We start from the raw sequence: 13,490 nt of genomic DNA on the forward strand, positions 1-13,490 counted from the left end.
GCCCCAGACAGCAGGGAGAGGTGAGCAGAGCATGGGGTGGGAGCTACTGCATCAGCTGCAGCACAAGGCCATGACATACCCCACTTCTTTGCAAGGAAACATTGCATTTTGTGCTTAGCCGCGGCTCCAGAAGAGCTTGAACCATATCCCAGGACACGTGCAAACCAACAAGCAGCTCCTGTCCCTTTTTGCTTCCAACTTCAGGCCTGAGATGTGCTGCTGAGCCACCTGAGGGTTAACGCCGAGCCGCTGCAAACCTTCTCCACCTGTTTCCCATTACCAGCTCCACTTTTTGTTACTTAGGGCCAGGATCTGGCCCAGCTGGTGGCTAGCTGTCCAGGCAGCGGAGGAACACTCAACTGACCCCCTTTGTCTCTGCAAACACTTGCCTGTTTTCCAGCCTGTGTGGTCCCATGCCCGTAAAAGCTATTTACTGTTCTGAGAACACTCAAGGCTCCAGTTTGCTACCTGCCCCAAGCCAGCTTCTGCTGCTGAACCACTGGGTGAACCAGAAATCACACCAAGAATTGCATTTGCCCCAAATAAAACTGGGCTCTGGAAGGGACAATTGTTAATAAAAATCCAGCTCTCATTTTATGGGGGGGGGGGGGGGGGGGGTAAAGAAAAAGAAAAACCTATATGCCATCATCCATCTTAGAGCTATGTTTCCAAAGGGGCCTTCAATCAAACTGTGGGTTTGCACTGGCCCTTACCTCATCTCAGAGGATGAGCAGCCAGCACGAGCTCCACGTGGGCTGCAGCTTGGGGCTGTCAGTGCTGTCACTTGTGCTGCCGAAGATGGAGGGCTCTGCACTGCGTACTGCTATATCCAGAGCCGCAGCTGCAAATTTAGAAACGTTGCCTGAATTTCTCTTTGTGCTCTCCCACGTCCTGCCCTGCTACAACTCCTGTCTGCTTGCGTTTCGGTTCTTAAAAACCACTGCTTAGCAACCTGACAGCCTTTTCGCTTCGAGCACAAGGCAACCAGTTCCTCCCATTCCCACTCCTCCAACAGACAAACCATCCGAGATGGAGCCAGGCTGACAGCCCGGCAGCCGTGGTGACATGAGGGCAGCTTGTGTCACCTCTTGGCAGCTCCAGTGTATTTCTGTCTGTGGGAGGACAAAGAAGGGTCTCCATCCCTCCTGATGCCACAGATCGCATCTGTACTTCCACAACAAGCGTTTCTGCTGTGGAGTAATATCCTCACTGGAGCAAAGGATAGGTAATTACAGAGCCTTCAGTAAATCTTTTAAGCCACTCATCCAAAGTCCCCAGAGGGAAGCAGGTGAGACTATAATGCACATTGCACAAGAGATACGTATCTAGGGTATTTTATTTTATAAAAACCTCTCTCCCCTCTCTTTGCGGTTTGTTTAAAAGGAATGGCAAAACAAACCAGCCCTGTCTTCCACAGCGGATCCACCTTGGGAGCAGCGTGGACTCTGCCATAGCTGCTCAGCAGATAAACTGCTGGAGAACAGAGCAGGGCCTTGCACTACCGATGAGGCACAGCCCTTCTTGCTCCACACTTTGGAAACGTGCAACCTCCCCAGTTGCCTTCGGCTGAGAGCAGAGGGAGGCAGGATGGGGCAGGTCCAAAATGAACAGGGAGTGCTGTGAAAGAGTCTGGAGCGAAGGAGAAGAGCAAAGGGGGGGGACACAGATAAAAGCACAAGACGGGCATGAGTCATGTTGGCATCCAGCCGCTGAAGAGAGCCCGCCAGCAAAGAGGGTATGAAGTAAATTCCTAGCCAGGAAAAAACCCGCTAAAACAAAAGGCAACCCCAAAGAGGCTCTTGCATACCTGTCTCCTCTGGCTCATCATTAAAGGTTCAGCATCGTGTGAACTCGGGCTGTGTTTCTTGCTGGCATCTGGTCACCCCAGAGGTGGGAGCACCCACGGTGCGCTGGGAGAGCGCTCGCTCCCCCAGGCAGGGCCAGAGCTCCAGCTAAGCCTTGCAAAAGCTGCCTTCCTTCCCCAAAGGGGAGAGCTCTCGCCAAAGAGTCCACATCAGGGTTGCAGGTCTCAGACACTTCCACTTGCACACACAGGAAAGAAACCCCGCTGCAGGCAGCTCCTTTCTGTTCAGCCTATCCACACCTACCCACTTATGAGCTAAGGATGAAGGAGTTTAAAGCTGGGATCCAGAAACCAGCCCTCCCAGACCTTTGGGGAAAGCTTGGATCTGAAGTCAAGCAGCGTGGCTCCAGCTATTTCTGTCGTAAACCCTGCTCTCCCGCCTGGGGATTAGGAAAGCAAGTAATGCAGGTGTTCTCCGAGAAACACGCCGCTCAGGCACGCCAGCCCTTTGGAAGCCAACAGCGGATCCATTAGCTGGGGCTCCCGCTGCAGCCTTGCAGCTGGGGGAGCCACAAGCCGGTTCCCCGCTACGCTGCGGCTGGAAGCTGGCCAGCCAGCCTGCCTTCAGCTGCCGGCCTGCTTGGTTTTACAACCCAGAATCTAAACCCAAAGCCAGCTTTACTAACGTTTCTCCTCGACGCTAACATCATTTCTGCACGCACTCACATTTCCACTTTGGAGAAACTTTTGCTGTTTATAGGGGCCAAAGGCATGGGGGAAGCGGACCCTGCTCGTTGGTGCCTATACAGGCTGGACCGTGGCCCTGCAGCACGGGAACAACAAAAAGCAGGAGAAACAAGTTCATCATGGGGACCCTCAGCGCACCAGAGAACCTCACTGGTGGAAAGTGCCCTACCCCATCTGTCTCCAACCTCCACAGCAGCAGCATCTCCTCCAAGGGCAGCAGAAGCAACCCCAAATATTCTAAACTAAGAATAAATCAAGGAATTTCAGCTCCCTTGCTCCTTTCCCTGAAGTCACACTGTGGTAGCTTCTCAAAAAAGCTGGACCAAGAGCTCTGGTCACTGCGCTGAGGAAGGAGCAGCCAGCAACAGCCAACATCTCCAGCCACACAACACTGTCACTAGGACGGATTGCTTTACAAGCTCGTGCTTCTCACACAGAAGTTTGGTGTCTCGTCCAGAGATGCTTGTACCATCCCTCAGAGCAGGACACCTTATCCATCCCCACCAGTCTGGCTGTTTCCTTCCCCAGAGTCATCACTCGAGAAGGGCTGCAGGGACCAGAGAACAACCTCTTTGCTGTACAAACATGCCCTCCACAGGGCAGGGAAATGAGTTCAGCTCACTTCCCTGTCCTTATGTTGGGTCCAACCCAACACTCCTCACTGAAGTCAGCTCAAGGGCAGCTTGAAGTGCGTGAAGTCCTACTCTGGAAGAGAACTGGGGTAACAGCAGAACAGCATGAGCGCACCTGAGTGGAAAAGAGCCTGGAGGTGCTAAATATCAGCTTGAGACATGCTGGCAAAGCCACACAGAGAGGGCACACTGCCTAGCTTAAACTCCTGATGCTTATTCTTTGTTTGTACAAGTACTTAATTCCCTCCCAGATGTTTGCAAAGGCTGGGGAAGTTGGCACAGGAGCAAGCAGTTGGCCTTTAATTAACCAGAAGTCAAATACAAAAAGGACGTCAGCAACCTGTGAGCTGCACTGCTCCCCCTGACCGGAGCGTGCTGCTCCCCTCCGGCTCCATACGCACTGGTGTCTCTCCATAACGCTGCTTTTTCATGCCAGCATGTAAACACGGAGTTTGCTGCTGCTACTTACGTGTCTCCTGGTGGCCTTTCAACACGCACCACTGAGCGAGCCGAACAGACGCACTTCCCACCCCCCTCAAACTGCAGCCGCAATGTCACATCCCCAAGGACGCCAGCGCACCCGGTGCCAGCCGGGTGAAAAACCACCAACACAGAAAAGCAGAGTTAAGGACAACACAACCACCACCTCAACCGCAGCAGAAAAGCCGTCCCCAACGTCTGCCTTCAGGCCCCCACAGGTGCTGCATGACACAAACACCCCCCCCATCCACCCCCGGTTCTGCCTGGATGCCACCCTGCCAGATGAGCTCATCGTATGGATTTCTGTGTGAGTCCAGAACGAACCCTCCCTGCCCATCTCTGGAACGCTGCCGATGCAGAGCCTTGGGATGCCGGTGTGACTCGCAGCTGCCTAAGGGATGCCCCACGGTGGGGACAGCCAGCTGGGAGCCACATGCTGCCTGTCATGCTGCTGCAGGTGGGTGACACCTATGAGCTGTGCACAAGCACCTTGTAAATCTGTCCTCTCCCCCAGCCCCACTTCCCTACACACACACACGCTCACCCTGAATTATCTTGTGTTTCCGTCACGTATATTTAAGAGAGGAACAGTGGTACCAGAAACAGGCTGTGAATATGTGACATCCTCGGACAGAGAGAGGCATAACACCGGACCTCCTAGAATTCATTAGGGTCATTTCCCTCTCTTCGTTAGTGTAGTGGGTTTTGCATTGTTTGCTTGGCTTCAGGGCTCCTGGACTCAGCCTCACAAGGATGAGCAGCAAGATTTAACTTCTGCTGCCGCCATGAAGCGTCCGCTGGCTGTACGGCTGGCCTCGGTGGATCTTCACGTGTTTGGCTAAATGGTCACTGCGGGCAAACTTCTTCTCGCAAGCGGCACACTGGTACGGCTTGACACCGGAGTGGGAGCGCTTGTGTCGGGAGAGCTCATCTGAGCGGGAAAACCTGCAGGAGAAGGGAAGCATGGTGGATCCAGCCTTTGCTGCTAGACAGGACAGGGAATGAGGACCCTGGCACGTGGGAGGCTGAGGTCTGGCTCTGCCACAGCCTCTTGTGTGACCCTAGACAGGTCAGTTCTGCTCTGCTGCATCCCACCTACCAGTGAGGCACCCCAGGCTCCTGCTGGAGGAACAGAAAGAAAGAAACCCCTCCAAGGAGTGACGGAAAGATAGGAAAGAGGAAAATAATTCACTGAGATCTTCATTTCTTTCCACTGCTCTTAAGGGACACTTGTCCACTAACTTCCTTCAGTTGTTTCAGACTTGCTGAAACCTTTCGGAAGCTGACAGCCCCAAAGCCAGATGCTGAGAGAAATGGCTTTTTGGGGCATCAGCCCAGGCTGGCAGCAACTGGAGGTCACCGTTCAGGAGCCTGGGTAGAAAGGCTTTACTGTAATTCCCTCACCAAGCCAAAAAGAGCATCGCTGTTGAGAGAAGGCTCGATGTTCCTCGGAGAGCATGGGTTCTCCCTGCAGACTCCGAGCATTCCCTTGTTTCTCAGAATGGCAGTGAGTTTTCACTGTCAGCCTGGGCTGGGCTGGGAGCTGGGGAGAGAGGAGCTGGTTTAAATACCAAGCACAAGGGAGGAAAAGAAAATGCACCCAGCCTGGAGCGCAGAAGCAGAGGTTTCCGTGCCAAAGCAAGCTGACTGCTGTTCTGAGGATGCAGCAACAAGGACCACAGGAGTACCCAGAGCTCAGACTGCTTGTCTGTGTAATTTCCACACCTGGAGCAGATCAGCCTGGGAAGTCCCTTTAACCACATGCATGTCCCCATGGTTAATTCTCCTGCACCCTTCCTGGCACGCACAGATCCAGACCTGGGGGCAGCTGCAGCAAGCTGGTCTGCAGCTGTTTTATGAGTGCCACCTCAAAGGTCTCAAGAAAGCCTGGGAGCTGGTGTGACTTCAGCACGCTTTGCATGTTGAGTGTCGGGGGAGTGCTGGAGAGGGGGGCTGGACAGGATTTACTCCTGTTCTGCCTCTAAGGAGCCAACACAGATGGCAGGAGTATTAGGACGGAAGGGTTTTTCCATCTGGCTGAAACATGCCCACGCAAAGAAGCACAAAGCAAGGAGCTTCAGCTGTAACCCCAGACTCCCAGCGATAGGATTTCCAGCTCACACCTGGTACGGTAAATACTGCGGCTGCTCACAAAAGGCTCCGCAAAAACAAAACGCGTCCCAAGGCCATCCTCAGCTCTTCCATGCAAACCGCTGACTTCATTTCCAGCTTTACTGTTAAGAAGCGAGTTCCAAGGTTTCAGCTCCTCACAGAAAGCAGGGCCAGGAGAAATGATGTTATTACAGTTAGGGCCACATCTAGAAAAGGGAGGAAGGCTCGGAGAACCCCAGCCATGGCTGAGTACATCACTCGACAGCAGAACTGCTCCCATGGAGACGGAGGGCAGGGCAGCAAGCGGAGCAGAGCACAGTGACTCAGTGGACAGCCTGCAGGATGCTATTGTACAGGCTAGCACCATCCCTTTCCTCCTTTCCAGAGGGAAAAGTGTTGATTGTGTGGTTGCCATTGTCCCCTTCCTCAATCCCCAGGCTTTGAGCGTCAGGTCCGGGAGGATTCAGCAGTACTGGTTGGTACCGGAAAAGGAGCCAACAGCTGCCAACATGTACTGCGGTTGTGAGTGAAATGGAAGGACAATTGCTGATGGCAAAGGGACGGCAGCTTGGCAAGAAGAAGTCCCAACATTCAGATCTAGTCTCATACATTCCAGACTTTCACCAGCCTGAGACAGAAGCCATAACACACCATCCGGGGAAACAAGGCAGCCGTGTATGCCAAAGCATTGCACAAGGAACCAGGAAAGCTCAGGGCTGCCAGCACCAGTTTGCTTTGTGAGATGCTTTGAGATCTGCTGATGAAAAGTGATACGCAGGACCCGAGGACTATTAGCCCTTCTTGCCAAAGGCTGTACCGAGCATCCTGCCCCGCCGGGACAGGTACGCAGTGCCAGGAAGAGAACACCACAGCAGAAAAATAATCAGAGAAGTGCAGCAAGATTATAAAGCAGGATTAATTTAGAGAACACAGATGAAAGAAAATGACAACCATCGTCATGTGCAGAGCAAACAAAAGTAAATGCAGCATGGAGATACGCTACAGGCGCACAGGTGTCTGAGGGATGTAAGCAGCCAGGGCAGGCAAACAGCAAGAGAAAGCAAAGGGTCGCTAAAGAAACACAGAATATGCACTGGCTCCTGAGGAAGCACTGAAACTCTTCTTTCCTGGGACAAATATTAATGGGAAAAGCCTTTTTTTGTAGCCCAACTGCAGAAATTGTCCTGAACTAGACAAGAGAAAGTTTGCAAAATTGTTGTAATTTAAATTTAAATAACCAACGCTGTTGTAATATAAATAACCAACATCATTTGGTAAAGCTGTATTGCTAGGGGGTGTTTAGGCATCCAGTTCAGGGGGGATTTGGGGTGTTCAAGGGGGAGGGTGTCAGCTATGCCTCCCCCAGCTGGAGGTTTTCAGCACTTTTGGGCTGAGTGAAAACTCCCCAAAGCGCTCCACAAACTCTACTCCTCTCAGCCTCCTTCCAGCTCTCATCTATAACTCACTCGGGAAAGAAAACTCGTGATTTTATCCTGGCTTTCCACCAGCCAAGAGCTCTCCTGCAAGCAACGGCAGGCCTTTGGCGGGGACACCCACCCGCACGGTCCCGCGACTCCCACTTACCGCCAGCCGCAGTTGGGCCAAGCACAAGTGTAGGGTTTCTCACCGGTGTGCCGACGAAAGTGAGCCTTGAGGTGGGAACTCTTGGTGTACATCTTGCCGCAGCCCGGGTGCGAGCACTTGTGGATGCGGACGAGGGAAGGGGGGGCTTTGTGATGCTTGGGGTTTGCCTCCACCTCTTGCACATCCCCCGGTGCCGCTGGCCTCATGGTGACTGGCAGGGGGGCGATTTTGACATACTTTTGGTCCATGATGGTTACAGGGGGCTGGACCTGAGGGAGGAGGGACAGGTTTTGGCCCTGCAAGCTGATAACCAGCTGGGCCACCCTCACACCACCTGTAGCACTCTGCGCTAGCGGGATGCCACTGTCCACCTGGAGAGGCTGGATCTGGAGGACAACAGGAATGCTCCCAGAAGCTACTGCCTGGTCACTACCATCCGTTGTCCCTCCAGGCTGAGCAGCGTTTGAGACATCTTCTTGAACAACACCAGAGACAGGCTGTCCCCCAGAGCTACCTAAGCTGATCTCAGAGTTGATGCCGACCTTCCCTCCACCTGGGTGAAGCTCACTTGCTTCTTCTTTGAGGAACTCAGCCTTCTCCCTTAGGAACTCCTCAATCTCCTCCAGGGTGGGAATGAAGTCCTGGGAGAGGCTGCTACAGAAATCAGGCAGCCTGAGGTGAGCCTCGCAGACAGCGGCTTGGGGTTTTGTGTCTTCCCCCTTTGCACCGGCTGGGGGGAGCGGGGTGCCTGCAGAGTGGCCAGTGGTGCCTGCAAGGAGGTGGCCAGAGCCTTCTAGGTGGCTGGACACCCTCTCGCTGCCGTGCCCTGGCAGAAGGGATGGCGGCATGCTGCGATGCAGAGCACTGGCAAAATTTTCTAGCAGGGAAGAGCTGGTCAAGGAGGGCAGCAGCTCCTGGCAACTCACAGAGACCATTTGTTGACTCACGTACTCTACCCACACACAGCTCCTGGCTTGGCCAGATCAGAAGCCTCCGCAAGAGCTCAGCGGGAGCTCCTGAGGCTGGGGAAGTCTTCATTCATCTGCAAGGGAACACCACCAAGGTTATTTCCAAATCGAAAAAAACCCAACCAAACAACAAACAAAGAAGAAAACCTCAACCTTTGAATAAAATGGACTGTGCATTAGAAAGAAAACATCAAAACTAGTCGGTGGCCTTTGTTTTTAAAGAGTCTGTTGCTCAAGAAACACATGCTCACCATTTTCCTACGCAGGATGCCAACAGGCGGCAAAGAGCTAGATTCCCCCCAGAAGCAAACTTCTCTGGGGAGTTTTATTAAGGTAAAAATACACAGTGAAACACTTCATCCGTCTTCCACCTACGCCAGAGGGCAGGTATGTGCTGCTATGGCAGAGAGGATGACTTGTGGCTTACAACTAGGAGTTAATTGAGATCCCTGCGAGGGTGCTGGTTTCCCCACGCTGCAAATGTTGGTAACAACCACACCCTGACGCAGATCTATCATGGCTGGATTAAAGCTAACGAGTTTGGGAACAGATAACGAGACAGGGATGAGAGTGCCGGCTGCCAAACTGCTCGGGGCTCCGGCGAGCGTTCACCAGTGGTTACACTGGTGATGGGTGCCTGAACCAGCGAGTTTAGAGCCAGTTCAGGCAGGTCTGCCCCAGCTCCGTCACACCTCCAGAGAGCATCGCAGACAGCCTGTCTGGGGTCAGCTCACAGGGCCCTTGAGGACACCGCCCCCACATTTCAAAACAGATCGCAGTACCTCCAGGTTAGACCTGGGAGGTCTCCAGAAGGTGGCTGGGCTCCCCACGATTCAACACGTCAAACCCTGCGGGTCACGGGGCTGTGAGCACGGAGCCCCAGCACCCACCGAGCTGCCATGCACCGTCCCTGCCCCTGCCAGGAGGCAGCTTGGGGACTACATCCTGCTCCTGCAGCACCTAAACCACCCAAGAATGCAGGATCTTCTTACATGTAATGCAGAAAGTGAGTTTCCAAGAGAAAGAAAACCCATGCCAAAGTCCCTTAAGAACCTTTTCCAGAGTGAGTCCATGAGATCTCTGCGGAGCTGCAAACCAGTCGAGCCAGTCCTTGTTACTCCTCAGGGTCCTGAGAGCTAGGAAAGGGAATTATTGAGCAGCAGCCTGGATGTGATATAAAGGCTCTTCCCCTTAAGAAGAATTAATCCCCACATCGTTCAAAATCTGCCAAGAGCAAGAAGCCACACTGCTCGGAGTCCCACAGCCCATCTCCGGCATGGCTCTGCACCAAGTCCTGATTAGCAGAGACAATCACAGCTCACACGTGAGGTGAGGAAGGCGTTTGGGCCAACCTCAACCTTCAGGCTTCAAGTTTTCATCACAAGACAAGTGCGTGCTCTGAACCATCACCTTCAAGGCAGCACTCAGTTCCACTCCTTCCTCCACACCAGTTTTATGATCTCCTTCTGATCTCTGCTTCTCTGACTCTTGAAAAGCCTTCCCCCTCTGGCTACCAAACAATTCTGTTTACCTCTTCCACAAAGTCTTAATACCGGATTTTCCAACAAGGTTTCCTTGTAGAGCAGCTCAGGAAGTCTCCATCCCTTCAGTATGCCCCCAAGACAACTTAATTAAACTATAAACTCCTTAGCTCGGGAGCCTTATTTAGTATGTGTCTTGCAAACTCAGAGTGAGCAGTTTTGTTGAACTAACAATAGGAGGAAAAGCGCAACCAGAGGGCAAGAAGGTCCGGTGGTTGAGCTGCTGGCTTGGGACTAAGGAGATCTGAGCAGGACTGAGGAGGTCGGATCAGGTCTGCTCCACTGCAAACTTCTCGTGCAATCCTGGGGTAGTTGCTGGCATGCTCCGGTCCTCGGTTTCCCATCAAAGTGGGGGCAATAGTAACATGCTACCTCACAGAGCAATGATAAGGAGAAACGCGTGAGCTGGTGGCAGGCTCGGTTACCGACAGACTTCACAGATCCCCGTTACAGGTGTCAGCACCTTGTAACTTGGAATTTTTGCAAAATGCACGTCAGCAGCACTATCATCCCAGATAAGCTACTGCAAGAAAATAGAGACCTGACTTTGGCCTTCAGTGAAGCAGGCTACAAGACAAGGTCAATGTCGTTTTCAAGGTTCACTTTGCATTTCTATTCCTATAGTTTTTCAGATCCCCAAGAGCACTGAATTACTGTATGAAATCAGCATGTGTGCAGCTTGAGCGCATGGAGAAAAAGTAATTTGCCCAAGGTCAGCCAACAAGCAGGAGCTGGGAATGCAGCTGAGGGTTCCAACTCTCCTCTCGTGACTGAACGCCACGAGCAAACTCCTGTAACCTCCTCAGGGCCCTGAATTACACGCACAGCGTCCGTGCAAAACCTGGGCTGCCAAAGCCCTTTGGGCCACCACCGCCCTCGAGAAGCCGGACACCGCTGGCGCCATGTGCCACATGGATCCCGGGGGATGAAGGGATGCCCCGCGCTTCGCCCCGGCCAAGGACAAGGCGGTGTGAGCACAGCCTGCACCAGCTGCTGCCCCCAGACCCGCGCAGGGCACCGAGCCAGCAGCAGTCTGGGACCCCCGGGGGCCGAGGGCACCGAGCCTGGCTGGGCGGCTGGCTTCATCCCCGGGGAGGGAGGGAAAAAGGATGAAGCCCCCCCGGCCAGGCCGAGCTCGCCCCACCGAGCCACTCCGGGGCTGGGGCAGCCCCCCGGGCCGAGCCGCCGAGCGGAGCCCCCGCACCCCCCGCGCCCCCCGCGCCCCCTTACCCGGCTGCGCTCCATGCTGGCCCCGGGCTCCCGCAGCGCGGGGGCGGCTCCCGGCCCGCCCCGCCCCGCCGAGGGCTCGGCTCCGGCCGCCGGCCCCATTGGCGGCCAGCGCCCGGCACGGCACGGCACGGCACGGCACGGCGCCGGGCTGAGCGGGCGGCCAGTGCCCGGCGCGGCACAGATGGGCCCGGCCCGGCACCGGGCTGAGCGGGTGGCACGGATCGGCGCGGCACGGCCCGGATCAGCCCAGTCCGGCACGGCACGGCACCGGGCTGAGTGTGCGGCCAGCACCCGGCACGGCACCGGGCTGAGCGGGCGGCCCGGATCGGCACGGCACGGCCCCGGGCTGAGCTGGCAGCCCAGCCCTGAACCCCCCCCGTGCGGGTCCTGCCCGGGCCGCCGGGATTCGGGCTGTCCCGGGGTGCTGGGGCTGGTCCCCCAGGAGATGCTCCGGCCGCTGCCGCCGTTCACCATCGTTTCCTCGCCCCGTCCATCGGCCGGGAAGTGGGAAGCGGGAAGCAGGAAGCGATCCCAGATGTCTCCAAGGTTTCAGGAGAAAAGCGTCGAGCCCCAGCAGGCAGCGGCGATGCTCGCTGCTGGCACGGTTTGGACCCGTCTTTTCCATTGCTTTTCCATCACCGAAGGAATAGTCCTGGCAGGGCAGTGGCGCTGGGGGCGGCTGCGGTGACCAGGAGCTGTACCAGGCCACCTGTCCTTGCCGTGGTTTCGCAGGCAGCTGGTGGCTTCCCGAGGGACCGGGCTGAGGGTGGCCTTGGGGTCCCCTCTGACACGGAGGCTGAGCCCCACAGAACCACACCAAGGGGTGGCTCACAGGCCGCTGGGGACCGATCCTGCGCCAGCAGCAAGCGGCGTTCCAGGCTGGCAGGGTCACTCAGGAACGCGTGGTGTTCCTCACGGCATCGTGTGGTCACTCAGGAACACGCAGTGTTCCTCGTGGCATCACGGGGTCACTCGGGAACGCACGGTGTTCCTCGTGGCATCACGAGGGGCATGCGGCTGCGACGGGCAAAAGCACCAGAGTCACAACAATGACAGCGGGGTGCCCCAGCCTGTGGCAAACACCGACCAGAGGGGGGAAGCGCCTTTACCTAGGACCACTGGTAGGGTTTGATGGCGACGGGGGGTTGGGATTGAATCTTTCCAAGCAGGAGCACATTCCCAGGCAAGCAGCGCCTCTGCAAAACGAGGGAATTTCTGTTACCTACCCCATAAGCACAGGGCAGCGCAGCGTTTCTCCGCTTGGTAAGAAGCATGAGACTTTGAGCCTGAACAAAACCTGCAGTAAGGCTTCACATTTGAAAAACAGAAACAAAACAAAACAAAGCCACCCCAGCAATGAAGATGAGTGGTCATTTGGAAAGGGCCCCCCATTGCCATTGCCCCGACTCACTGCCGTGCGCTGGGTGTCACTTATCCCGCACCTCCGCTTCGCAGCCTTTGTAAGTGCTGATAATACTTAAATCCCTTGTAGGGACCACCTCAGCTCCTCCAACCCCTTGGGTTGTACCTACCGCCACACCGCAGGGCTCACACACAACCGGCTTTGATTTACACTGTGGCACAGAAATACTGGGGATTGGAGCAGGGAGCACGTTTTCCCCGAGGCTCGCACAGCACCTAGCGGAGTGAGGGGGATGTTCACGCCCGAGCTCCACGCACAACGCGTTGAAGCGCTGCCACAGGTAACAGCAGGCGGCTCCGCACCTACCTGCCCGCCTGCTCAGTGGGGAAAGAGGCAGGGAAGCGGGTTGGTGGAATGCTCGGTTACCGGTAGGATGCTGTGTCCACAGCTCTGGTGCTTGGTTACCAGCAGGATGCTCGGTCCATGAGCACAGTGCTCAGTTATGGGGCCCACTGACCAGTGGGTTGCTCAGTTACTGGGCCCAGTTACCAGCAGGATGCTTGGTTATCAGCAGGATGCTCGGTTACCAGGCCAGTTACCAGCAGAATGCTCCATGACTGGGCCCAGTGCTGGGTTACTGGGCCTGGTGACTGGTGGGATGTTCAGTTATCAGCGGGATGCTCGGTTACTGGGCCCAGTTACCAGCAGGATGCTTGGTTACCAGCAGGATGCTCCGTTACCAGGCCCAGTTAGTGGCAGGATGCTTGGTTACCAGCAGGATGCTCCATGACTGGGCCCAGTTAGTGGCAGGATGCTTGGTTACCAGCAGGATGCTCGGTTACTGGGCCCAGTTAGTGGCAGGATGCTCGGTTACCAGCAGGGTGCTCGGTTACTGGGCCCAGTTAGTGGCAGGATGCTCGGCTACCAGCAGGATGCTCCGTGATTGGGCCCGGTGCTGGGTTACTGGGCCCAGCGCTGGGTTACCGGGCCCGGTGACCAGCGGGATACTCGGTGACCGGCGGGAGGAGC

General features: G+C 55.5%; 1 protein-coding gene across 2 annotated transcripts; it reads right to left on the reverse strand.

Moving 5' to 3' along the window:
* Window positions 1–605: 605 nt before the first annotated feature.
* On the reverse strand, window positions 606–11,809 carry LOC308054482 (Krueppel-like factor 15). 2 transcript variants are annotated; one of them, XM_080367379.1, is made up of 3 exons: window positions 9,381–9,464; window positions 7,360–8,401; window positions 606–4,608 (listed from the first exon to the last, which is right to left on the reverse strand). In XM_080367379.1, the coding sequence occupies exons 2-3, from the start codon at window positions 8,292–8,294 to the stop codon at window positions 4,431–4,433; spliced, it is 1,113 nt and encodes a 370-aa protein (XP_080223505.1). In that variant the 5' UTR covers window positions 8,295–8,401; window positions 9,381–9,464; the 3' UTR covers window positions 606–4,430. The 2 variants fall into 2 exon arrangements, 1 of the variants encoding a protein (XP_080223505.1); XR_013924122.1 differs by having other exon boundaries at window positions 4,496–4,608; window positions 5,068–11,809.
* Window positions 11,810–13,490: the final 1,681 nt, after the last annotated feature.

Source organism: Falco punctatus, assembly GCF_963210335.1.
Source record: "Falco punctatus genome assembly, chromosome: 17".
NCBI lineage: Eukaryota > Metazoa > Chordata > Aves > Falconiformes > Falconidae > Falco > Falco punctatus.

Bases quoted from the DNA above. Each gene is read 5' to 3' on its own strand.
- LOC308054482 (XM_080367379.1), bottom strand. From the start codon at position 8,294: ATGGTCTCTGTGAGTTGCCAGGAGCTGCTGCCCTCCTTGACCAGCTCT. The intron at 4,609-7,359 runs GTAAGTGGGAGT...CTTCTCCTGCAG, and splicing joins TGGCCCAACTGCGGCTGGCG to GTTTTCCCGCTCAGATGAGC.